This window comes from Rhinatrema bivittatum, chromosome 5 (genome assembly GCF_901001135.1).
Source record: "Rhinatrema bivittatum chromosome 5, aRhiBiv1.1, whole genome shotgun sequence".
NCBI lineage: Eukaryota > Metazoa > Chordata > Amphibia > Gymnophiona > Rhinatrematidae > Rhinatrema > Rhinatrema bivittatum.
Window position 1 is genome coordinate 131,989,844 of NC_042619.1, and position 26,101 is coordinate 132,015,944.

The 26,101-nt window shown below is 45.7% G+C and overlaps 1 protein-coding gene across 5 annotated transcripts in view; it reads right to left on the reverse strand.

Moving 5' to 3' along the window:
• AKAP11 (A-kinase anchoring protein 11) overlaps nt 1–26,101 on the reverse strand; it is a 121,521-nt gene that overhangs the window by 41,970 nt on the left and 53,450 nt on the right. For all 5 annotated transcript variants that reach the window (XM_029602947.1, XM_029602945.1, XM_029602946.1 and 2 more), the window contains one exon: nt 20,245–20,397. In XM_029602947.1, coding sequence (XP_029458807.1) covers nt 20,245–20,397 — 153 coding nt within the window. The remainder of the gene's footprint in view (nt 1–20,244; nt 20,398–26,101) is intronic.

Sequence of the window (26,101 nt, forward strand, 5' to 3'; positions counted from 1 at the left end):
AATTTGCGACATCGCTTGCAAGGCTAATGTTTCCTGAGGTGGTGTGTGAGGAAAAAGTGATGCACCTTGTGGTGTAGCTTGCGGTGGCAGATTAGGTCCTTCCATCCCTGAGTACGTGGTGCTAGGGACTGATGATGACTTTGCCTTTTTACGTAGAGGCTCATCGTGGCCAGATGGTGGAGATGGCGAGGATGCATCAGGAGAAGAAGATAAAGGATCGTCATCCACAATCAACAGAGGCGATGGCTCTTTCTGCTTCATGTGGCCAGATATGTGCTTCTTTGGTTGTTTATAGGGCTTTTGCGTCGATGGAGTCGATGGCATAAGCTGGTGATGATGAGTCAGAGCTGATATGCTTTGATGCTTTGAAGTTTTATGGCCATGCTTCGAGCCCGAAGCATGGCTTGCCTTACCGGTGCCAGATGCGTCGGAGCCCCGATGCTGGTCAATGCTTTGACGCTGATGCCATCTTCGACGCAGTAAGTGCATCACCCACGCCGTGCGTCGGCACCGATGGCAACTTCTTCGCAGTCGACGCAGTTGAAGCAGGAGGCCCCACTGAAGCAGCCCGTGGACACACCGACTCTTTTGAAGCACAGGGAGGTCCCAGGGAGGATCAAGCTGACTCCTCAGAGGAGGCACAAGATCCTGAAGCAGTCTCCTTTAACTCTTGGATTTTGGCTGCCCATTGTCTCTGTGCTCTTGGGGACATGCATCTGCAGTTAGACTGGTCGTGGTGTGGACCCAGGCAAATGTAGCAGACATTTTCCCACACTGACAGAATTTGAAGCCTGGACGAGGCATTTTCTATCCTATGTCGATCAAAATTTGAAGAAGTAGTTAAGCCTAACTACAGAAAGAGGCAGTGAGATAAAAAACACCTCTTTTTTTTTTCTCACAGAAAAACTGTGTGAGCTCCGTGTGCTGTTAGGCTCGCGGAAAAAAACAGACTGAGGAGACTCAGGGAAGCGGGGGAGGTGCCAAGCAGGCACACACTACAGCAAGACTCAGAACTTTACTTTGAGAGCTCTGCCACCTACAGGACCAGAGGACATCCCAGACAGCCTGGCTAATTCATGCTGCTTATCTACGGGAAAAAAGTATGCACGAAATTTAGCTGTTTCTAAGGAAGGCAAAGTACACACATTCATTTTGAAAACTACTCCTGTGCATTTAATTTTTAAATCATTTTCTGATGCCCCCTGAATGGCATCTTTTTAATGTGACTTAAATTACACGTTGTGAAAGGAAGTGTGTGCATATTTAAGAGGCTGAAAATCCACTCATGTGCATTCAACCATTTTACCCACGTAAAATCTAAGGGCCAGATGTGCAAAACATTTTCTCCATAAACAAAAACTGAAGAAAACTTACAGTACACATACCCCTGTATTTCTGAAAATTTGCCTTTTTCTTAAATATGAACAGGGGTCATTCCTTTCCCACATGACTCTTGGTAAGTCATCACACAACCACCTTTAGTGCATTACTCACTTTTTTACTTTATGCATTGCCATAGTGGCTGAAAGAAGAGTCTGTAGTTTCCTTAAGTACTGCTTCTCAATGTTACATTTTGATCAACTATTAGATATATCCAAATGACCACTACTTGGCAGAACCCTGCCCCCTGGGGACTCATCCTGTGGTCTGGTGGCTATGTATAGAACAAAGAGGATCAAGATTACTGATCTTCCTTGAACTATCAGCTGCTTTTGAGAACAGTTACTGGTTAGATTATTTTGGAGCAACTGAGTTTCTTGGAAATATATGGAACAATTGCCAGTTGGCTTGGGTCTTTTCTGTCTCATTGTGAGATGATCAAAAACAACTATCAACTTTTATTTTCACCCTCTCTACCACAGGGTGTGCCTTATAATGCACACCTTCAACCTTGAGGAGCAATTAGGGGCTTGGAATTGAAGGTGTTCATTTATGCATATGACATCCAGATACTTTTTACCTCTAGAACACTGTCATGAGAACTCAGCGAGTCAGTGTGGGACAATAAACACAAACAAAACTTCCCTAGTTCAGCAAGTTCATGTGTATCTAATCCTGTATTTAATTTAATGCGCTCATTCATTATACAGTTAAAATAAAAAAAAATAAATAAAAAGAAAAACCCTCACATATCCAAAGATAGAAGTATACAAAAAACATTAAAAATAACAAATACTAATGCAACATTCCAGAACTGTAAAATTAGCCTGCTTTTCATTTCCCAGTTTGCTAAGGTGACTATTAACCTATGATAGAATATTTTTCTGTCTTGTGGCTAAAGGAAATATGGAAACACAGATCAGTGCAAGGCGTGGCAGTTGCTGCCATGGGAAACTTGCTGGGCAGACTGGATCACCCATTTGGTCTTTTTCAGCCGATAATACTATGTTATGTTATGACGGCAGATAAAAATTACAAGGTCCATGTAGTCTGCCCATTTTTGCTTCTTGTAAAATAATCCCGGCCTTGATTTATCTCTGCTTTACCCTCACTTCCTCACAACTAATTATCATCTCTGCCTATTCCAGGCATCTTTCAATTTTGTTTCTATTTTTGTCTCCACTGGAAGGCCATGCCAATACTCACTAACCTGTCCTTATGTTACTCTGGAGTCTTACCCCTTCCAGCCTCATACCACAATCCCCCTTTTCATAGAACTCTTTTCCACCTAAAGCAGCTAATGCAGGTAAACCATTAAAATTCTAAAGTGAAATAAATTCATGTTGGTTGCTGTGGATCTTTAGTTACACAAATATTGGTATAAGAGGTAGTTTTTAGCAAAACAAAAACGTTATTTTACAGCAAGGTTGGGAAAACTACAGCCTGCGAGCCAGAAATGGCCCATGAGAACTTCTGGCTGGCTCCTTACTGTAAACATTTTATTAAATTAATACTGTTGCTAGCCTGCAGACACTGGAGTTCGATGGCTTTTCCTGCTAACATCATCAAAGGCCCAACATCGTGCATGCCTCAGCGCATCATTAAAAGCAGACATCTAGCCTTTGCAGATTATGTCAGCAGGGAATAGCCATTGAGCTGTTTTCACGCCCCTTTCTCGTTCTTCTACATCTTCTGCCGCTGCCTAGCATCACCCAAAACTGCCACCAACAGTCAAGAAAAGGCTTCTTGCCCTTCTTCTAGAGACCACTGCCATCACTGCTACTGGAAGAATCCTAAAAACGCTGGTTAGATTGTTTTAGTCTGAGACTTTGTAATATACTGCAAATCCTGAGGAAAATATATGAGTTGATTTTATTGGTTTTAACACTGTTAAAAATGCACAGGAACTTCCTGTTATGTAGTCTGAGTAGCGTTCCAAGAGAGAAACCCACCCAACCTGGAACAGATGAGAGCCAATAATTTTGCCCAGGGTGGGGGAAACATTTGCCTCCTTTGCTTTAAAGGGAAAAGACATCTAAAGTTTTTCTATGAATAGCTGAAACTGAACTTATAATAGTTTTAACAACCATAGTCATACTAAAGAATAATGCACTTGGGCACAAACTATGTATACAGTGGAATTTATCGAATGTAAAGCATTTCTCTTCTATGTTACAGTCTCAGCAATCTATAAGACATGTATTTGTTCAACTGCACATGAGCTAATCCTGCAGAAAGCACAAAATACAGCACTTGAAAGGGTTTGGTATTTCCTGAGTCATTTAGTTTAATCATAATGTAAATAATTGTTTCAGGTTTACTAAACTTGTACAGTAATCCTCTACGGATTACTGTACATGTTCAAAATATAGGTCAGCTAAATAGCAATAGCATGCTTATTATATGTGCATCTGCGCCTCATCTACAAACCCTTTTCCACTGCTAGTGCTTCTCAAACTTTTATCGATTGTAATCCCAACTGAACCTTTACAAATTAACATGACCTCCTCCTCCTCCTCCCCCCACCCACTCATTCAAAGTGGGGAAGTGGTGGCAATAGTAGTCACCATGAGTCAGCTAACATTTACAGACCCTAGCCTTCTGCCCAGATTTCCGTTCTAACAAGAACCCCCATGCAGGAGGAAAGGATGGGCCCAGGGCAGCTACTGGGCAAAACAATATCCCAGCTAAGGGTTATATTCAGCACCCTCCTTCCCCTTTGTGCTTACATGCTCATAGACTGACTGAAAAGGCAGCCTGGCACCTCTACTTCTCCCTCAGATTGCCGATCTTTTGAGATAGCCCTGGGTGAAGTGATAAGTATGTGGAGACTGCTTCCGCTGGCTGGACTGGAGATCCATGCACTCATGACCCCATGTTCTGATTTTCTGACCCCATTTAGGGATCATGACCCACACTTTGGAAGCCACTGGATGTCCTGAAAACTAGACCTGTTTCTGGCTCTTGACGACTGGATTTGACCACTTCTTAACTAAAGAATGCAAAGCAGAGTACTCTGTTAACAGGGCTGACTAACTTGAGTCCATGAGACACACAGACAAGTTTGCTTTCATTGGCTCCATAATGAATCTTCATTAAATACACATATATATATATATATATAATCAAAATACAAAAGTAGTTAACATGTTTTGGTATTTCTGTAAACCAGATCTGTTTATGACTCTCGAGGAATGAATCTGGCCAATTGATTCCATATTTCAATTTAATGCACAACACAAAAAAAACATCACCAGCACAACTGAGGAACATCTTCTCAGATCAATACAGGCAAGCAATCAACCAGCACAATTGTGTAGTGGCCCCTCAGAGAGCAGAGAGAACCTGATTTAGTACAAAATTACATATATAGTACTGATTATTAAATTAAATGTCCTTGCACAGCAGCAATCTGAATGAAACTGTACAAAACTTGCACAATTACAAATGGCAGGCGCTATCAGCTGTACTATGGTTATCTTTTGCTGTGACTGTTCTCCCCCACAAAAACTTAAAAAAAACAGTTATTTCATGTTGATTAACCCTGCATTCCACTTCTTTGCTGATTTAAAACTTAGTACAGTAAATAAAGATGTTTCCCATAGCACATTTCAAGTAAAGAAAATACAAAAAGTAAAATACAGGTCTGACATACTAGTAAGCCCTAAATTCCAGATGGCACAAATTTCTGACCTGGAGTACAAGATCTGGTAAAAAATATTGTTAGCTTATTTCTGATTGCTTGCAGGTGTAATTCCTCATGCAGCTGTCCTGCTCGTATCACCATCAAACCCCATGCATGTGGAGTGTGAAGTTTAACAAACTAAGCCAAGTTGTAAAGCAAAGCATGTAGAATAGTTAAAAATATTACTATTTATAAATATGCTATTTCTCAAATGTATGGAATTTTCTATGCCGTACTAATTTTACTTAATTTGTTATAGCATTTCATCATTTGGGTTCTGAGATTTTCAGTGAGGGTACTGAAACATGTTGTAACAGTAGCTCCCACGGTTATTTCTAAGAGCTGTATTAATTTTAGTTCCTCCTAATAAAGAGAAGCACCACTCTTTTGAGAAGATAATATTTTAACAAGGTAATGAAATATGAATTAGATGCCTCAGAAGATTACAAACTAAAATCAGTAGATAATAACTTGCCATCACACAAGTTCCGAACTTGAGGTTTGGTAGATAGCAAATGAAAAAATCCTATTTATGATTTCTGGCAATCTGTTCTTGGCATGCCATTTAGCGACATGGACAACTAAAATCACAATGTCCTACCTAGGCATAGGCAAAGCTATGGGGAAGGGGAACATCGGGGGCCTGTGCCCCTCACATTTGCCTCAGGCCCCTTCCCTAACCGCAGGGTCATGTCTCATCTAAGTCAGTAAGGTGTAGCAGTTAGAGGGCCCGGAGACCTGGGGAATCACTACCATTTCATGATCACCAAAGCCTTTAAGGAAGCTAACTTGAACTGGAAAAAACTTCCCTTAGGCTAGTCATATAAATGTTTGAGGGCATCAAAGGCTTTCTGTTTTCTTTTGGCAGGTAATTATTCCTCCTTTCAGCACCTTAAAAGTTTAGGAATGCCTAACCTTGGTGGAAGCCTATCTATTGGGCCGATACCGTAAAGTCTGCGGGAGAGCGGGCGAATGCCCGCTCTCCCGGCGCGCGCACTTCACTATTTAAATTAGGTCCGGCGGTAGATCCGCGCGTCCCTAGCGCCTCCTTTTTGACAGGAGCGGCGGCTGTCAGCGGGATTGACAGCCGATGCTCAATTTTGCCGGCATCGGTTCTCGAGCCTGCTGACAGTCACGGGCTCGGAAACCGGACACCAGCAAAATTGAGCGTCTGGTTTCGGCCCGACAGCCGCGGGCCGAATTCAATTTTTATTTTTTTACTCTTCGGGACCTCCGACTTAATATGATATTAAGTCGGAGGGTGCACAGAAAAGCAGTTTTTACTGCTTTTCTGTGCACTTTCCCGGTGCCGGAATAAATTAGCTCCGACCTTTGGGTCGGCACTAATTTCTGAAAAATGTGCGGCTTGGCTACACATTTTACTTTCTGTATCCCGCGCACATACCTAATAGGGCCATCAACATGCATTTGCATGTTGAGGGCGCTATTAGGTGCCGCGGGTTGGACGCGCGTTTTCCTCCCCTTACTGAATAAGGGGTAAGGGAAAACGCACGTCCAATAGCAGGCTAACAGTGCCGATACAGTACAGTGCGCTCCGTTGGAGTGCACTGTACTGTATCGGCCTGTATATAAATAAATAAAGCAAATAAATAAAGTAAAATAAATATAAATGCTCTTCAACATGTACATTTCCCAAAGCTGATAGAGAAAATCAAAGCCTTTCCATAAAAGAATGAGCAAGATAAACGTTTTATAATCCTAGAAAAAAGAAAAAACAGCACCAGAATATGTAGTATCCTGCCACCAAGTCAGAAATGAAAATACAGAGAGTAACATAGAAACGACGGCAGAAAAAGACCAAATGGTCCATCTAGCCTACCCAGCAATTTGCTTATGATAGTAACTGCCACTCCTTCCAGATTACTCCCATGTGTTCTGTTAAATGAAGTAACTGCCGATCCATGCAGGTTACCCCCATGCTTTCCGTTAAGCATAGTACCTGTCGCTCCATGCAGGTTACCCCCATGCAGAAATGTTATACCATCCCTTTCTTTAAGTCTGTAGGGATCCACTGTGTTCGTCCCCATACTCTTTTGAATTCATTAACTGTCCTCATCTACACTACCTCTTGTGAGAGGGCATTCCAGGAATCCACCACTCTTTCTTTGAAGAATTATTTCTTGATATTAATTCTTAGTTGTCCCCCTTGGAGTTTCATATCATGACCCCCTAGTTTTACTCTTTCCTATCCAATGGAAAAGGTTTGAAATGTGTGCATCATTGATACCTGTCACATCTGAAAGTCTGTATCAAATCTCCCCTGCACTTCCTCTCCTCCAGCGTATACATATTTATATCCTTCAGCCTCTCCTCATAGGTTTTCTGAAACAAACCCACACCATTTTGGTGGCATTCTTCTGGACAGTTTCCATCCTGTCTCTATCCTTTTTGAGACACGGTCTTCAGAACTAAACACAGAACTCCAGGTGAAGCTTCACCAAGGATCTATACAAGGGCATTATCACTTCCCTTTTCCTGCTAGTTATAACTCTCTTTATGCAGAACAGCATCGTTCTGGCTTTAGCTATCAGCTTGTCACATTGCTTTGCAACCTTCAGATCGCCAGACACAATCACCCCAAGGTCCCTCTCCTGGTCCGTGCACGACAGTCTTTCACCCCCCATCACATACAGCTCTTTTGGATTTCCGCACCCCAGTGCACGACTCTGCACATCTTGGCACTGAATCACAACTGCCAAATATTCAACCACTCTTCAATTTTTCTTAAACCACTTTTCATTTTCTACTCCTTCAGGTGTGTCCACTCTGTTGCAGATCTTAGTAATATCCGCAAAAAGGCAACCTTTTCCTTCTAACCCCTCCGCAATGTAGCTCACGAAGATACTGAACAGAACCGGTCTCAAAAACTATCCTTGAGGCACTCCACTTTACACCATTCTCTCATCAGAATGGATTCCATTTACATTACACATTGTTTCCAGTTAGTCAACCAGTTAATAATCCACTCAACCACCTTGGCGCCCACACCCCAAGCTTCTCATTTTATTCACCAGCCTCCTATGCGGGACCGTATCAAAATCTTTGCTGAAATCCAAGAAAATCACATTGAGCACTCTTCCTTGATCCAGTTCTCTCGTCACCCAATCAAAAAGGCCAATCACATTTGTTTGACAAGACCTTCCCCTGGTGAATCCATGTTGCCTGGGGTCCAACAACCCGCCAGATTTCCTTCAGCAATCTCTCCATTAATTTTCCCAACACACAAGGACTGAACTAGACAGAATAGGCAACAATAAACAGGAAAGCCCAACAGAGCACAAGGCTGGCTAGGAGAACCTAGCAGGCCCAGAGGCTGGTAAGGTAAGGCAGGAAAACCCAAGAGGGCACTGATGGAGGTGAGGCTACCTGGCTTGTAGTTTCCAGCCTCCTCTCTGCTACCACTCTTGTAAAGCAGAACCACCACCGCTCTTTTCCAATCAATTGACACCACTCCCATTTCCAGAGATCTATTCAACAGGTCTTTTAGCGGATCCGCCAGCGGATTTGACAGCAGACGCTCAATTTTACTAGCGTCAGTTCTCGAACCCGCTAACAGCCATGGGTTCGGAAAACAGACGCCGGCAAAATTGAGCGTCCATCTTCCAACCCGCAGGCAGATTTTAAATTTATTTTTTTTAATTTAAATTTTTTTTTTAATTTTTGGGGCCTCTGACTTAATATCGCTATGATATTAAGTCGGAGGGTATACAGAAAAGCAGTTTTTTCTGCTTTTCTGTACACTTTCCCGGTGCCGGCTGAAATTAAAATGTGCGGCTTGACTGCACATTTTACTTTCTGTATCGCACGGGAATAACTAATAGGCCCATCAACATGCATTTGCATGTTGCGGGCGCTATTAGTTTCCGGGGGGGGGGGGTTGGCCGCACGTTTTCCACGCATATTTTTACCCATACTGTATAAGGGGTAAAAACAGTGCATCGAAAACACGCATCCAACCGGGGGCTAACAGTGCGCTCGGCCTGAGCGCACTTTACTGCATCGGCCCGCTGGAGGAAATGGGGTGGTGTTCAGTAGCACTGTCCTGAGGGGAGGCAGGCAAAATCTAAAATAGTAACAAGGAGCAACAGGGAAATGATTGCCCTTTATGACCAGCCCCTGCAAATAGTTGAGACTGAGAGCTTTAAGCATCTGCTAGATGTGTTAGCCCCCCGATTACAAAGTGCCTTCCAGGATTACATTTAGTAGGAACATCATCCCCATCCTGTATAAGCAGTGCCGTAATTGCATGCAGATACAGCTGGCTAAAGCAGACGGTAATAGCATACATTTCACCAGCGATATCTGGACCAGCATAGACGCTATGCATGCTTACCTCTCCTTGACAGCACATTCATGGGACCTGGCCTGAGGCAAAGAATGGGAGCAGCTCTAGAGGGAACAGAGCATAAGGATGCAGGTGGGCTTTGCTGCACAACCCCATGCCTCGTGAAATATTCTATCAGCTAAAAAAAAAAAAAAAAAAGATGCTGGAGGGTTGGCAGCTAGACCTGACAAGCAGAGTCTTCAAGCAGATTTCTTTGTGATAGATCATAATACAAATATGGTAAAGACAATAGACGATGGGGCTTTCAGGGTATCTGTTGCTTTTCACACTTACTACACCTGGCAGTGAGGGATTCCCTAGGGCTGGGGCCCAATAATGATGAGAATCCATTCCTGAGGAACCTAATAGAAAAGTGCAGGAAAATAGCAGGGCATTTTCATAGAAGAGTGAAGGTGGGGCAACTTCTCCACGAGAAGCGGGAAGAATTCAGGATGCCTCAAAAGTGTCTGATTCAAGTTGTTGGCACCTGCTGGAATTCCACCTTTATGATGCTGCAGAGGTTAGTGGTGCAGCAGACACCCTTTCATGATCTGTCTCTGGAAACAGAGATAAATGTGTATTGCCCTCTGAAGCATCATGATTAGGTAGTGATAAGGCAGCTGGCACAAATCCTAAATTCCTTGAATGCCACGGAGGATCTGAGTTCCAGAAGCACCACCCTGAGCAGAGACAGAATGTAGAGGGCTTCCATGATGAAGAGGGAATGAAAGCAGAGGTGTTACAGTTTCTGGACTCCTTGCAGTAGTAGATGCAAGACAGATTGAAACCTCTCACACAAAACAATACATATATGCTTGCTACACTCCATCATCAATGGGTGAAAGGGAGCCTTGCCCTTCAGTCCCAGCTGGTAACTAGGGTGTGTGAACAGGATGCTGGTAACTAGGGTGTGTGAACAGGAACACCAGCAGCAGAGGCACAGTGGGGATATAGCACAGGCAAAAGTGGCCACCTCAGAGAGCAGTGCAAGCAGGAGCAGCATTCTGTCAGCTACCACTTCCTCCCTCACCTCAAAACGCGAAAGCCACACTGCCCACAAAGAACTCTCTCTCCTAACATAGGTCATAAGTAAAGCAGCTAGCAAGCGAGTTCCTCAACCCACCCCAACAAAGGAGACTCTACCAAAAATTTCTGAGACGCATTATCTCACAGAGTCCATCGAGGACATGGACACAGATGAGCTGGCATATTGGATTCACAAGTTTGCAGTCTGGCCAGATCTAGCCAAGAGAACTCAGTATCTTTCCTGCCCACCAACCAGTGTGCCATGGTTTCGTCTGGGATGCAGTCTCCCTGTGCCAAGGTTCAGCCTGCCGCATAGTCTTCCCTTCACTCAGGGACCTCAGCAAACCTTGCTCACTACCTTGCCAGTTCCCTCCTTGCTGATTACACAATACCCAAGCCAGCCTGTCCAGTACCTCGGTGCCTCTTCATTGAGTCACCTCAACTTTCTGACCTGGTTAGCCTTACCTCGTTACCCTGCCTTCTACTTTTCTTGTGGCCTTCCTAGGCCTTCTGCCTTGCAGCCTACCCAGGACTCCTGCCTTGCGCTTTGTGGCCTCTCTTGGCTTCTTGATTGCTCTGGGCCCTTCCAGGCCTTCTGGCATTGCTCTGAAGCCTCCTAGTCCTATCTATCTGACAAGCTCAGTGCCCTCTTGGGTTTTCCCTGCCTTACCTTACCAGCCTCTGGGCCTGCTAGGTTCTCCTAGCCAGCCTTGTGCTCTGTTGGGCTTTCCTGTTTATTGTTGCCTGTTCTGTCTAGTCCAGTCCTTGTCTAAGTCCTGTCCTATCTTATGCTGCCCAGTCCAGTCCCTTGTCTGTTTCCTAGACTTTGTCCTTGTGCTTTTGCATTAGACATTGCCCTTGTCCTCTAGCCCTGGTCTGTGTGCTATATCCAGCCCCCAGTATATGCTTGAACCCAACTCCCAGTCAGTATCTAGTTCCAGCTTCTAACCTGTACCGGTCCCCAACTTCTAGCTTGCACACAGCTCCGACACAGCACTGGCACTCTGATGTTCTCAAGAAGTCAAGTCTACCGACTCCAAGGGATCAAACTGCAGGGAAGAGGGGTGGTTAGGCAAAAGACCAGCTCCAGTCTGGCTCTGTGGTCCTGTCCTGTTTCTGTAGGGGGGGGGGGGGTGCTCCCTGACTCCAGCTTGCCGCCCCGTGACAAGAGTGTGCCCAGTGAACAAGCCTTCTCAATGACAGGGTACATCATGAGCCGTCATTACTCAATGTTGATGCCAGAGTTGATGGAAAAATTGGCCTTTTTGAAAATCAATCTGCCTTTGTTTGGGTTTCCAGAATTTCCATGCAAGTTACAAGATGACTCAAAGCATCTTGAAGACCTTGCTGCCACATGCCTACCTGCCATCCTCAGATGTCCCACGTTAGAGGTCTTGCTGCTACTGGGGGTGTGCATTCGTTTGCAACGTATTGGTAATCCTCAACGTATAGGGCCATATTCGTTGTATTCGTGGGGAAGCGAAACGTATCGCGATTCCCAATGATTACAACAAATCTTTACCGAATTATTCAGCCGTCTAAAGGAGCGAATTTAAACAAACCCCCCCCAAGACTTACCAAAACTCCCTGGTAGTCCAGCAATGGGGTCCAGGAGCCATCTGCTGCACTCACGCCGTCGGCTGCTGGTATTCAAAATGGCGCCAATAGCCTTTGACCTTACTATGTCAAAGGGGCTACCGGTGCCATTGGTCGGACCCTGTCACATGGTAGGAGCAATGGACGGCCGGCGCCATCTTGTGCTCCTACCATGCGAAAGGGGCTGACCAATGGCACCGGAAGTCCCTGTGACATAGTAAGGGCAAAGGCTTTCAGCGCCATTTTGAATACTGGCAGCCGACGGCCCGAGTGCAGGAGATTGCTCCCGGACCCCCGCTGGACCACCAGGGACTTTTGGCAAATTTTGGGGGACCCTCCTGACCCCCACAAGACTTGCCAAAATTTCCTGGTGGGTCTGGGAGCGACCTCCTGCACTCGGGCCGTCGGCTGCCAGTATTCAAAATGGCACCGATAGCCTTTACCCTCACTATGTCACAGGGGCCGACCAATGGCACCGGTAGCCCCTGTGACATAGTAAGGTCAAAGGCTATCGGCGCCATTTTGAATACTGGCAGACAATGGCGTGAGGGCAGTAGATGGCTCCCGGACCCCCCCCCCCCCCCCGCGGGACCACCAGGGAGTTTTGGTAAGTCTTAGGGGGATCAGGAGGGTGGGGGGTTGTATTTAATTAAATTTTAGCTGGGAAATGAATGAGAATGAATACATGAACGTATCGGGGGCAACTTATCTGCCCCCTGACGAATACGAATACTGAATGCAACGTATGCAGTCCCTCTGGATATCCCTAGCTACTACCACTCTGCCTACCTGCCATTCCCCTGATATACCATCTTGGTAATATGCCTACCTGCCATGACTATCATGTTCCAGCATGGGAATTTTGGTGCCTTAGTGTTGTTTGGATCTCAGCCTAGTTCTCCTACTTTATTTGTTAGTTATACAAAGTGAAAGAATCCATCTGGAACTGAGAGGGGAGAGGCAGTGTGTGATCCTCGAGAGACCCGCCCCCTCTGACATCACTGAAGAATGTGACGGACGTTAAACGGCGCCAGAACACCAGGCGTCGCACGCTGAAGGGGTGCGACAAAGGGGTACTCCCCTTTGTGCATCCCATAGTGTTAGACATTCCCCAAGTTCTTTTATATCCCTTGTTAACAATCCCCATATTTAAATGTTTAATGTATTTGACAAAGGTAACGCATGAGTTCCTGCAAATTTTGTTTAAATGTAAACCGATGTGATATGTAAAATCGAACACCGGTATATAAAAATAAACAAACAAATAAATAAATAAATAAAATAAATAAAATACTGGGTGTTTCGTTCTCAGAAAAAAAAATTTCAAAAGAAAAAATACAAGTTTCACCTTTCACTCCACCGCTTTTCTGATCCTTCATTTTGTTCTACCCCTCTACAATCCCAGTCTTGTTTACCCACCCTGTTTCTCTGTTGGTTATACAAGGGTGTTCTGTTTCCATAAAAAAATGTTTTGAAAAAAAAGGAAAGAGCCCAATATTCAAAAATATCCAGTTATATTGATATTACTCATCCGGATAACTTAGAAGGGATATTCAGTTGCTGCTGAATATAACCAGATAAGCTCTAGTTACCCGGATAATTTACGTTCGGATAAGGCTGAATAAGGCTGAATATAGAAATTTATCTGGCTCAAGATAACTGGATAAGTAGCACCGCCCTGATCTGCCCATTCCCCACCCACCGACTAGTCAGTTATCTATTTAGCTAGATAGCTGACTTATCCAGTTAAGTGGCGCCTGCTGAACATAGCTGGATATTCAGCAGCTGCCACTTAGCCAGATAAAACCTACTTATCTGGCTAAATAATATTTCAATATTGGGTCCAAAAGGTTTCTCTTCCCTCCCCATAATCTTTTCTGGTTACAGTTTTGTTGTGCATTTCTAAGATCCCAGCCTACTTTTCCCGCCCTTCTTCTTTCTTGGTTACACTGAGTTGTGTTGTCCCCAAAACCCTCGGTCAGAAGAGAGATGTGCAGGTACAACAGAAAAGATGCACAGGAGAGACTTTTTCCATGTTCTGAATGTGGGAAAGGTTTCAGTGGGAAGAGAGAACTAATGCAACACCAGAAAATCAAAGGGAAGAGGCTATGTTCAGCTACAGCATATAGGAAAAGCTTTCTTAATAAAGCAAACCTCACAAATTACCAGGACAGCCTCAGTGATGAGAGACCCTTATGTTCTGTGAAAAAAGTTCCAATTAGCAAACTTTACAAGAAACCCAAAATTCCACCCAGCAGCAAGATCAATTTCAAATAGAGATTGTAATAAATACTTATATTACAAAAGTGATATCAATGACGGATCATTCTCTTGTACTAAATCTGACAAGGGGCAATTACCTGAACAGGAAGACAGACAGACATCTCTCAAGCCATTCTGCCTTGTTGCTATACCCCTTATTCTACATCTTAGGACTCTTTCTTCTACTCAGCATTGCTTCCATACTCCGACTTTGCAACTTGAGGGTCTTGCTGCCAATCTGCCTTGCTACCATACCCATATTGTATACCTTGGGTCTTGCCACTATCGGGGGTTGCTTTGCAGCTCTCATGGTGCCTTAGTGTATTGATGTCACTATTGGTGCTACTTTGTCCCTTTCTCAGTGCTTTGGGGATTTTCCTGCCACCTTTTCTGCTTTGTTCCCCCTTCGTAGTGCCCGTAGCCAGAGGATCTGCCACTTATTATGTCTTGGTATCCCGTAGCCGTAGGAATCTGCCACGTGTTATGTCTTTAGATGATAGTGTCATGTCTAAATGTTTGATGGTAAAATAAGGCATGTTATGGTTGAGTTCTTTTGAAAGTGAATGGAAATGCTTGATGACTTCTTTGCTAACATTGTTTTTTATTTTTCAGCTAACTTGTTTGAGGTAGTACACAATAGCATATAAAATATTACCCTGAGGCAGCTCTTATGGGTGAACTGCTCAGTGTCAGATTTTCTGGGCCATCAGAACAAAGCTAAGTGTATCTTTTTCTAAAGTGTCAAAATTGCTATTGAGTGCATTTGAACAAATTGAAATTGTCTATGACTGCATTTGAACTTTTCACTGAGCAACTAAAAATTATCAAGCACTATACTTCATTTGTATGTATCTGAATTGAGCACAATTAAAAAAAATATTTAAAAATTATAAAATAAAGCAGCCTTAAATTGGCACTGATTTTTAATGTAGAGGGTTTATCTCTCTCTTTTTTTTTTTAAGACATGATTTTGCACTCTAAAGATCACAAGTACACTGGCTTAAAAGGTGGCATGTGAAGTCTTTTTCTCCTCCATTTAAATTTATTTGAAAATTATTATAAAAATTAAGTATAAATTGCACTTTGATTCTCACCACTGTGTTTTGATAACATTTGCTGGGTTTTTTCTTTTTCATAAAAGCTTATGTCACAAAAGTGATATCAATGACGGATCATTCTCTTGCGCTAAATCTGACAAGGGGCAATTGCTTCAACAGGAAGTCAGACATCTCCCATGCCATTCTGCCTTGTTGCTATACCCCTTATTCTACATCTTAGGGATCTTTCTTCCACTTAACATTACTGCCATAACTAAACTTTGCATCTTGAGGGTCTTCCTGTCACTGTGCCTTGCTACTATAGCTCATACTGTACCCCTTGGGTCTTGTCTCTTATCAGGTGTTTCTTTGCACCTCTCATGGTGCCTTAGTGTATTGCCATTCTTACTGCCAGTTTGTCCCTTTATCAGTGCCTTGGGGATTTTCCTGCCACTTTTTTGTTTTGTTCCCCCTTTATTGTGCCTTAGGATGTTGATGCCACTCTTGCTGCCACACTGTCTCTTGTGCTTCCTTCAAGGGTTCATGCCACTGTTGTTGGTGCCTTCTTTTGAAGCTTTGGGCTATTCTTCCCACTCTTGTGCTTCTTTGCTCCTCTGATGGTGCCTTGGAGAACTCCTGCCACTGTTGGTACCCCTCTGTCCCTTTACGGTGCCTTAGGCTATTCATGCCACTTTTGATGCCATGTTGACAGTTTTGATTTGCTGGCATATCTTCACCCTTCTAATGTCGTCTACCCACCGCTTTCATTGGGAATGCTTAGAAAAATCCCAATTTTGGAGCTGAAAACAGGTTTCATTGACTTTAATCAAACAAATTAAAACAAATTTCAGTTTTTTTGTTCAAGTAATGTACCAAATGGAGGAGCCCTACGAAATGAATAAACCAAAATGAAAAATTTCCTCTGTACATTCCGATTGCATATCAAAAATAGAAAGATGAATTGACAGTTAAAGAATTAATTCTTCTTAAAGCATAAGGAAATATCAATCTGGAGGAAGACTGAGTATAATTATGACCCAATTTAATCAGAACCATTCTCTCATTCTAGATCTATGATGCCAGCCATTCAGGGACCTAAGGAAATAGATCCCCTATATGGCTGAGACTGTCACTTCACTGTGAGTTTACCAGGAATACTTTTAATTAAATTGGATAATCTAAATAAATAAATAAATAAATAAAAATAAAGAAATTGAACAGGTTTTGAAACTGATATAGGAAGAAGTGAGGATCTTGGCAAGATCCATGACGAAGTATGACTCTTTCTATATTTTTTGTGATTTTAGCATCAATCCCCAGGACAATAGCCAAGCAACTTTTTAAAAAATAGATTCTTCTCTCCCAATCCCCTCTTTCCCTGGAGAATCATATTCACTTACAAATTTGTTGTGCTACTAATATTTAAATTTCCTAAGTAAGTTCCTTAAGTCAAGTCATCACTTATTTATGACATGCTTTTCTAACAGGAGAGATCAAAACATGTTACAGAATGCTGGAAATATTTCTGAACACACTATACAAATATGAAAAATACAATGCATATTTCAGATATAATATGCAAATATGACAAGTGGCAGCCTAAATGTTCAGCCATTTCTGATCCAGTCATGAGGTAAGTAAACATGAGATATACTCTCTACTTAAAAAAAGATTTTCTTTAAAGACTGAATTATGAATGCATCTGAATGATGTGCTCATGGACAGTAACCAGAGTTGAAAACTTGACTGGATGCTCTCCATGGGCACTACTGCTCACAAGTTTTAAACCTGTACCAATTCAACAACTTCTTGAGTGGATCTATGAAGAAAATTCTTCTTAAAATCAGGCCCTCAGAGGCGAAGATGACCTAATTATTGCTTGTCAGCTTGTAAAGGAAATTTCACCAAGGGAGATCTGATGGTGCAACAAAGAAACCAAACATTCTACTTTTGTTTTATTGAACTTTACAGATTTGTCAGTAAATCATTATTATGCATGACACAAGCTCCCTCTACTGTTCAAATTCATACTTTTTCTATCAACATAAAAAAGACCATGCATTCTATACTTAAGATTAACTGTGGGAATACGTTGTAGAATGATACATGCATTTTGTTTTAAAAATGCTGTTTTGCAATTCTTGCTTTAACTCTGAAAAAAAATACTATAGTTTCTGTTGGCTACTTCAGTCTTGTGACAGATAGATATTTACTAAATAAGTATGTCATGTAGAATAGGTTCTCCTGGTGGAACAGAAGTAAGACCAAACATATCTAAGAATTTTCAATTTGAGAACTGTAGGAACTGCAAACACATGCAACCAGTGCTGAAATTGTAGCAAGGCCTCCATTCACAACTGCTTCCTCCCTACCCCTTAAGGCCTTGATTTGCCAAGGATTCTCATCACTCCTGGGTAATTGCCAGGTTCTTGTGGCCTGGTTTGGCCTCTGTTGGAAACAGGATGCTGGGCTTGATGGACCTTTGGTCTGACCCAGTATGGCAAGTCTTATATATACCCTGCCTTCTCCTCCTCCTGGTCACCTCCTCTTCCAAAATGCAATGCTCTTATTTCCTGCTCTGGGTGTTTTCTCATGCTAGTCCAATATGGGCTGCACTGTCCCATGTCCCCTAGCTCCACCTGCCTATTCCCTGCTTTGTGCAGGATGATAACCAGGGACCTGATTTTATTGTATTTCTCTTCTAGCAATTTGGTGCAAGGAAAAAGCTTTTCATTTTATGTTTTTTTTCTTTTAAATTTTGTGATCTTTTTATCCTCCCTGTCTCTCCTCTCTTTTCTGTGCTTTTGTTCTTCTCTGTTCCTCTCTCCATTTTTTTTCTCTCTTCTATCAGGCCAATACAGTACAGCGCACTGTTAACCCGCGTATGGACGCACATTTTCGACGCACTAGCTTTACCCCTTATTCAGTAAGGGGTAATAGCGAGTTGAAAATGCACATCCAACCCCCCCCGAAATTAATAGCGCCCGTAACATGCAAATGCATGTTGATGGCCCTATTAGTTATTCCCGCGCGATACAGAAATTAAAATGTGCAGCCAAGCCGCACATTTTAATTTCAGAAATTAGCCTACCCAAAGGTAGGCATTAATTTCTCTCGGCACCGGGAAAGTGTACAGAAAAGCAGTAAAAACTGCTTTTCTGTACACCCACTGACTTAATATCATGGCGATATTAAGTCGGAGGTCCCAAAAGTTAAAAATAATTAAAAATTTTAAATCGGCCCGCAGCTTGCGGGTTGAAAACTGGACGCTCAATTTTGCCAGCGTCTGGTTTCTGAACGTGTGGCTGTCAGCGGGTTTGAGAACTGACACCGGCAAAATTGAGCGTCAGCTGTCAAACTCGCTGACAGCCGCCACTCCTGTCAAAAAAGAGGGTCCCTAGCGCCTCTTTTTACCGCGGGCCCTAATTTGAATAATTTTATTTACTGAATCGCGCACACAGGAGAGTGGCCTGTGCGCGCGCCGGGAGAGCAATTTTTACTGTATCGGCCTGTATGTGTCTTCTCTCTGCTCTTCTCTCCCTTTGTTCGTGTTCTTTTCTCTTCTCCCTCACCTGTCTTTGTGCTGCTTTCCTCCTTTCCTTCATGTCTCTGCTCTTTTCTCCTTTCCCTCCTTCTGTCTGTGCTCTTTTCTCCCCTCCTATTTGTGTATGTCTGTTCTTCTCTGCCCCTCCCTCTACAGTCTTCTCTTATCTCTCCTCCCTGTGTCTCTGCTCTTCTGTCTCCTCCCTCACTGTGGGCCAGATTTTATAACATGCGCAAGGGCGTAGATTTGTTCATGCAACCCGGCGCGAACAAATCTACGCCCTATTTTATAACATGCGCGCGCTACCGTGCGCATGCTGTAAAATCCAGGGTCAGCGCGTGCAGGGGGGTGCACAATTGTGCAACCTGTGCGCGCCAAGCCGAGCAGCCTGCCTCCGTTCCCTCCCAGGCCACTCTGAAATCGGAGCGGCCTCGGAGGGAACTATCCTTCCGCCCCCATCCCCCCCGCACCTTCCCCTATCTAACCCGGCCCCCAGCCCTAACTAACCCCCCCCCCACCCGACCTTTATTGAAGAAGTTACGCCTGCCTCCGGGCAGACGTAACTTGCGTGCGCCGGCTCTCCATCCCTCGGCCCGGTGGCTGTTCCAGAGGCCTCGGTCCCGCCCCCAGAACCCCCATTTTTTCAAGCCCCGGGACTTGCGTGAGCCGCCAAGCCTATGCAAGATAGGCTGGGCGCGCGCAGGGGGAGGTTTTTGGGGGTTACACGCGCAACCCTTTGAAAATCTACCCCGTGTATCTCTCCTTGTGCTTTCCTGATTTCTTTTCCTTCCCTCACTGTATATCTCTTCCCTATGTCTGTTTTTTTTCTCACCCCTGTCTGTCATCCCTCCTTGGTGACTCCATGCTTTTCTAGCCTCTCTCTCACGCTTTCCAGAGCCTAGTAGCTTGTAATCCGTTTTGTTAAGATGGGCCCGGCCGGCATTCTGGCTTGGGAGACAAAGGATTGAAGAGTGGGAGATTTGAAACTTAGCAGGTAAATTGTGGATTGTCTCCTCCAATTTTCTTCTGGCCAGCTCCACACAAGCAGGCTCTACAATGCAACTCAAACATTTCTGGAGCTGAGCCATCTTAAATATTGCTGGAGCATAGGCTCCCTTCCTCACTGAGGGAAAGAATATTTTTCTTTCATTTAACAAGGGAACTGCATTCCCCCTCAATTTCAGGCTCTGCCTGAAATGAAATGCTGTTTTTACTGTTATGCCAAAGTGTAAAAATGTGTATGCATCTCCAGCTTTTTCCAATGCCAAACAATTCAAGTAGCTCACAGTTAAACAAAAACATATCCTACAAATATCACTTATTTGATATAAAACGGAAGCAGGGGTATTAGTAGTGTATTTTTAGTTACCTGTCACTGAGATGAAGAAAGCTACTGCTTTCGTCTGGATGCTCATCTTCAAAGCTTAGATTAGACCAGCTGCCAGTGCTGTCATCACCAACACTTAAGTTCATCTGCTGGCTAACAGACTCAGCTGGTTGAAATCCATCTTTCCCTACTGAGCTAAATAAAAATCAAAAGGACATACTTAAATTGCTTCTGAACAAGTTTCTACGTACAGGAAATGTATCTGGATAGCATGATTTCACCTGAGTATTTACTGAATGTGCCATACTATAAAAACAAATAGATACTTATCTACGGCCCCAACTGTACTGCTAAAAATATTGAATTTTGAGATGCATAAATATGATGGCAAGATGTGCCACTCAGACTTGGGGACAAGTTAAAAACAAGGGTTTCCGATAATGTTATAGAACTGATATTGTCATGTGATGCATAAAGGAAAATTGGTTCTTACCTGCTAATTTTCGTTCCTGTAAAACCCAAGATCAGTCCAGACAAGTGGGTTTTATTCATCCCTACCAGCAGATGGAGGTAGAGAACAAACCTTTGGGCACTGCCACAAATACGAGAGTGCCACCTGCAGTACCTCAGTACTGATCGATACCAAAGCCAAGATAATTAACACCAGTGGGCGAACTAAACCCCCAGAACGGATACTCCTGGACCGTCTAGCCACACTGAAAAAAAACATCAACTGTAAATAACATGTGAAAAAATCTGAACAAATCAAGAAACAAACTCTGCTTTGCTAATAAGAACCCAGCAGCAGAACAAACAGTCTTTCGGCACAGATCTCCAGGGTGGGCCTCTGGACTGATCTTAGGTATTATAGGAACGAAAATTAGCAGGTAAGAACCAATTTTCCTTTCCTGAACATACCCAGATCAGTCCAAACAAGTGGGATGTACCAAAGCCCCCTTAAACCGGGCGGGAACTCGAAAGACCCGCTCGCAGGACACTCTCCCCAAAGGGAGCTGTCTCCGGGGCCCGCACATCCAAACGATGTTTAGTGAAAGTGTGAAGCGAAGACCAAACAGCGGCCCTACATATCTCCGCAGGAGACACCAGCCGACACTCAGTCCACGACGCTGCGTGAGCACGAGTCGAATGAGCTCTAAGCCCCACTGGAACCGTACGGCCCTTGGATACATAGGCAGCGGAAATAGTCTCCTTCAACCAATGAGCTATAGAAGCTTTAGATGCCTTCTCACCTTTTTTGTGTCCCCTAAAAAGGACAAATAAATGATCAGAGTGTCGGAAATAATTGGTGACCTTCAAGTAATGCAACAAGACATGACGCACATCCAAAAGATGAAGATTCATTCCCACAGAGGAATCCCAATCCGAATCCGGAAATCCTGGCAGCTCTACCGTCTGATTCACATGAAAAACAGACACCACCTTAGGAAGGAACGAAGGCACCGTCCGCAAGGACACTTTGTCAGATGCAATCTGGAGAAAAGGATCACGACACGAAAGCACCTGCAATTCCAAAATCCTCCTAGCCGAGCAAATGGATACCAAGAAGACTGTTTTCAAGGTCAGAATCTTTAAAGACATCCGACCCAGCGGCTCAAACGGTTCCTCACAGAGTGCTCGCAATACCAGATTGAGACTCCATCCTGAGCATACCTTGCGAAGAGGGGGCCGTAGATGCTTAACACCCTGAAGAAAGCGGACCACCTTCGGATGGGCAACCAAAGCCTGCCCCTGAACCTTCCCTCTGAGACAACCTAGAGCCGAAACTTGAACCTGGAGTGAACTGTGAGCCAGGGCCTTGGATAAGCCCAACTGCAGAAAGGCCAAGACATGCGGTACGGAGGCCCTAAGGGGATCCACTCCCTGTTGTTCACACCAAGTCCCAAAAACCTCCCATACCCTTGAATAGGCCAGGGAAGTAGAAGGACGCCTCGCCAGAAGGAGGGTAGTAATTACCGGTTCAGAATATCCCTTTGAACGCAATTGCCGCCTCTCAAAAGTCAGGCCATGAGACAGAATTGATCCGCCCGATCCGAAAATATGGCACCTTGACGAAGCAGATCCCGCAAGTGGACCAGGCGGAGAGGCCCGTCCACCGCCAGAAGCAGCAGATCTGCAAACCATGGACAACGTGGCCATTCCGGAGCCACCAGAACTACCAGCCCCGGATGAGCTTCTATTCTTCTGAGCACCAGCACTATGAGCGGCCATGGAGGGAAGACATACAGTAGAATACCGGTCGGCCACGGGCACACTAAGGCATCAAGCCCTAAGGCCCTCATCTCCCTTCGGCGGCTCAAGAGCTTCTCCGTCTTGGCGTTAAGTCTCGTCACCATCATATCGAACTGAGGAATCCTCCACCTGGCACAGAGGAGGTCCCAGGCTTCCAAGGACAGTTCCCACTCCCCCAGATCCAACTGCTGATGGCTGAAATAATCCGCTTGGATGTTGTCCACTCCTGCGACGTAGGAAGCAGCGATCCCCTCGAGATGGAGCTCTGCCCACTCGAACAATAACTGAGCCTCCTGAGCCATTGCGGGGTTCTTGGTCTCTCCCCCCCCCCGGGCAATTGATATAGGCCACCGTGGTCGCATTGTCCGAGAACACTCACACCATGTGAGCCCGAACCAAGGGGAGAAACGCCAAAAGGGCCCTGCGGACCACTCTTGTTTCCAACCGATTGATGGACCAAGCCTGTTCCGACGTCGACCAGAGACCCTGAGCCGACTTGCCTAGACACACAGACCCCCAGCCCCGAAGACTGGCATCCGTAGTGACGACAATCCAATTTGGGACTTCAAGAGGCATCCCCTTCTCCAAATTGCTCCTTGTCATCCACCAGGCCAGACTGGCCCTGGCCACCGGCATGAGAGGCAGAGCCAGGTAATATTGCTCCAACAGGGGACTCCAGTGGGACAACAATGCTCTCTGCAGGGGCCGCATATGCGCAAACGCCCAAGGCAACAGCTCCAACGTGGACATCACTGATCCCAAACCTTGGGCGGCGGCAGACAAAGCAAACGAGTTATCTGCTCCTGAATCTTGTTTATCCTGTCTGTCATGAGAAACACTCTGCCCTGCTGAGTGTCGAAACGGGCTCCCAAGTATTCCAGGGATCGAGAAGGCACAAGGTGACTCTTCTCTGCAAATTGATGATCCAGCCCAAAGACTCCAAGAGGGACCTCACTCAGGTGACGGACCTCAGGCATTCCTCCTGTGACTTCGCTCTGATCAGCCAGTCGTCCAGATATGGATGCACCAAAACACCTTCCTGCCGCCACGACCACCATCACACCTTTGTTAAAGTCCGAGGGGCGGTGGCCAGACCAAAGGGAAGGGCCCGAAATTGGAAGTGCTGCCCCAGCACCAAAAACTGGAGGAACGTCTGGTGTTCCTGCCGAATGGGGATATCAAGATAAGCTTTGGTGAGATCCAGGGACGCCAAAAACTCTCCTTCTGGAACTGCCGAAATCACGGTGCGTAATGTCTCCATCCGGAAGCACGGCACCTTCAAACTCTGGTTGACCTTCTGAAGGTCCAAGATGGGCCGAAAAGTGTCCTCCTTTTTTTGGCACCACAAAATAAATGGAGTACCTGCCTTGACCTTGCTCGGAGATCGGTACCAGAACCACTGCCTCCAGGCTTAATAACCGCTGAAGAGTCTCTTGAACTGCTGCCCGTTTGCTTCGGGAAAGACAACACGACTCCAGAACAACCGACTGAAGAGGATGAGAAAACTCTAAGGCGTAACCATCTCTTACAACCTCCAGCACCCACTGGTCGGAGGTAATCTTGGTCCACTCCTCGTAAAACTGGGACAGCCTGCCCCCGATCTCACTGGGAGAGATTGACTCCACCCACACCCTGGGCGGATCCTCCTATAGATGCTCTCCCGGATCTTCGAAAGGACTGCTGTTGACTGGATCCACCGAGGACCTGTTGACCGGCCAGCACGAAAACACCTTGAGTCCCGAAAACGGGAGCGGGCAGAGAAAGGCTTCTGAGAAGGCTTCCTATCCTCCAGCAGCCTATTGCCTTTCATCTCCTCTAACAACTTCATAAGCTGATCAAGGTCCTCCATGAACAACAGTTTGCCCTTAAAGGGCAGATTATACAGCTGTGATTTCGACGAAAGGTCCGCCGCCCAGTTATGCAGCCACAAGAGACGCTTGGCCGCTACCACAGAGACCATGCCCCGAGCCATAGTCCTCACAAGGTCATATAAGGCATCAACTCCATAGGCAATTCCCGCATCTAGGCGAGCCACCTGGGCTGGGGACAGCGTTCCCAAGGCCGAATGTTCCTGCGGTTTCTGGATCCAACACAAACAGGCTCGCTGCATCAGACTGGCACATACCGCCGCTTGCAGCCCCATAGCCAAAACCTCAAATGCCCATTTCAGCTGCACCTCTAGCTTCCGATCCTGAACGTCCTTCAAAGCAGAGGATGATGGTCTTCTTGGTGACCACCGAAACTGCCGCATCCACCTTCGGAACCTTGAGGTTATCCAAATGTTCCTGCAACAACGGATAAAGCTTCTCCATGGCTCTGCCCACTCTCAGTCCAGAGTCTAGAGACTCCCACTCTCGGTTAATCAACTTCTGGACCTTCTCAGGAATGGGAAAGACGCTGGGTGGTCTTTGAAGGCAATCGAGCACCGGATTAACCCCTATGTTATCCGAATCCTCCAAAGAGAGCTTGACTCCCAACTCCTCCAACACTTGGGGAATGAGCCGTTGAGGCTCCTCCCTCTTAAAAAGGCGTATCACCCGCGGGTCATCGCCACCAGTCTCCAGGCCCTCAGAGGCACCCTGATCCACCCTAAGGTCCCCTGGATCCTGGGGTCTCCCCCCATAGGGTCCGCATCCAGATCTCCTACCATAGAAGCATCGTCATCATCCTGAGAATCATCTGAATCCTCAGAATCGGAATCCAAAATCACAGGCTGGAGCCCCTGGGACGGTCCCTGCAATCCCGCGAAAGCCCTCGAAGGTCCCTTTGCGCGTTTAGCGGAGCTCAACGGTCTGTCCATAACAGGCTGCTTGCCCGCCTGCTTCGCCAGGAATGCCTCATGCAGTAACAGGACGAACTCGGTTGAAAACCCCCCTGGGGCTCCTAAGGGTCCCTCGGGAATATCAGGGCCCAAATCAGCCGGACTCTCCTCCCGAGGCTGCACGGGGGGGGGGAAGGAGGTGGCAGAGACTCCTCAGAGCCCTGAGGAGGAACCCCCATATCCCGGTCCCCTTGAGGGGGAAGGGCGACCTCCCCATGCATTCCCCCGCCTCTTCCGTGGCCCGCAAAGCTTGCCGCGACTTCGGGCACCTTAAGGAAGCCCCCTCTCCCCCTTCTGCACAGCCCGTACAGAGAGAAAGGGAATCCAGGCAGGCAGACCAAACGCCGCAGGCTCGACAGGCCTCCACTGTCAGTTATCTGCAAAAGAAAGTGCTCACCGTGAGGAAAAAAACCGCGGAGGAAGAGGCGCACAACGCGGCCGCTGCAGGAGAAAGAGAGAGAGGGCGCACCGCCGCAGCAAATTCCCGCTGGCGCGAACACCCTGCCGCCGCGGTCAGCACACCCGCGCGGCCTTTGCTGGTCCCAAAAACGCTCCAGAGGCACTTTCCCCGGCCAGGGCCACCCTCCTACCGGATCGGCACCTCTCCCTATCCCCCGCACCGCCTAACTGCCTCGGAGGCTGCCCCCGACGCTCTCACTGGGTCGGCTTCCTGAAAAGCAGCTCAGCCTCCCCAAGCCACCGCTGCTGCCGAGACTCTGCAAAGCAATTTTTTTTTTTTTAAAGTGACAGAGCCAATTAAGAATAAAAGAAATGAGGGGATACATCCCTGATCCCAGAGGCAGGCGGAGGGGCTTCGAAACCCACTGA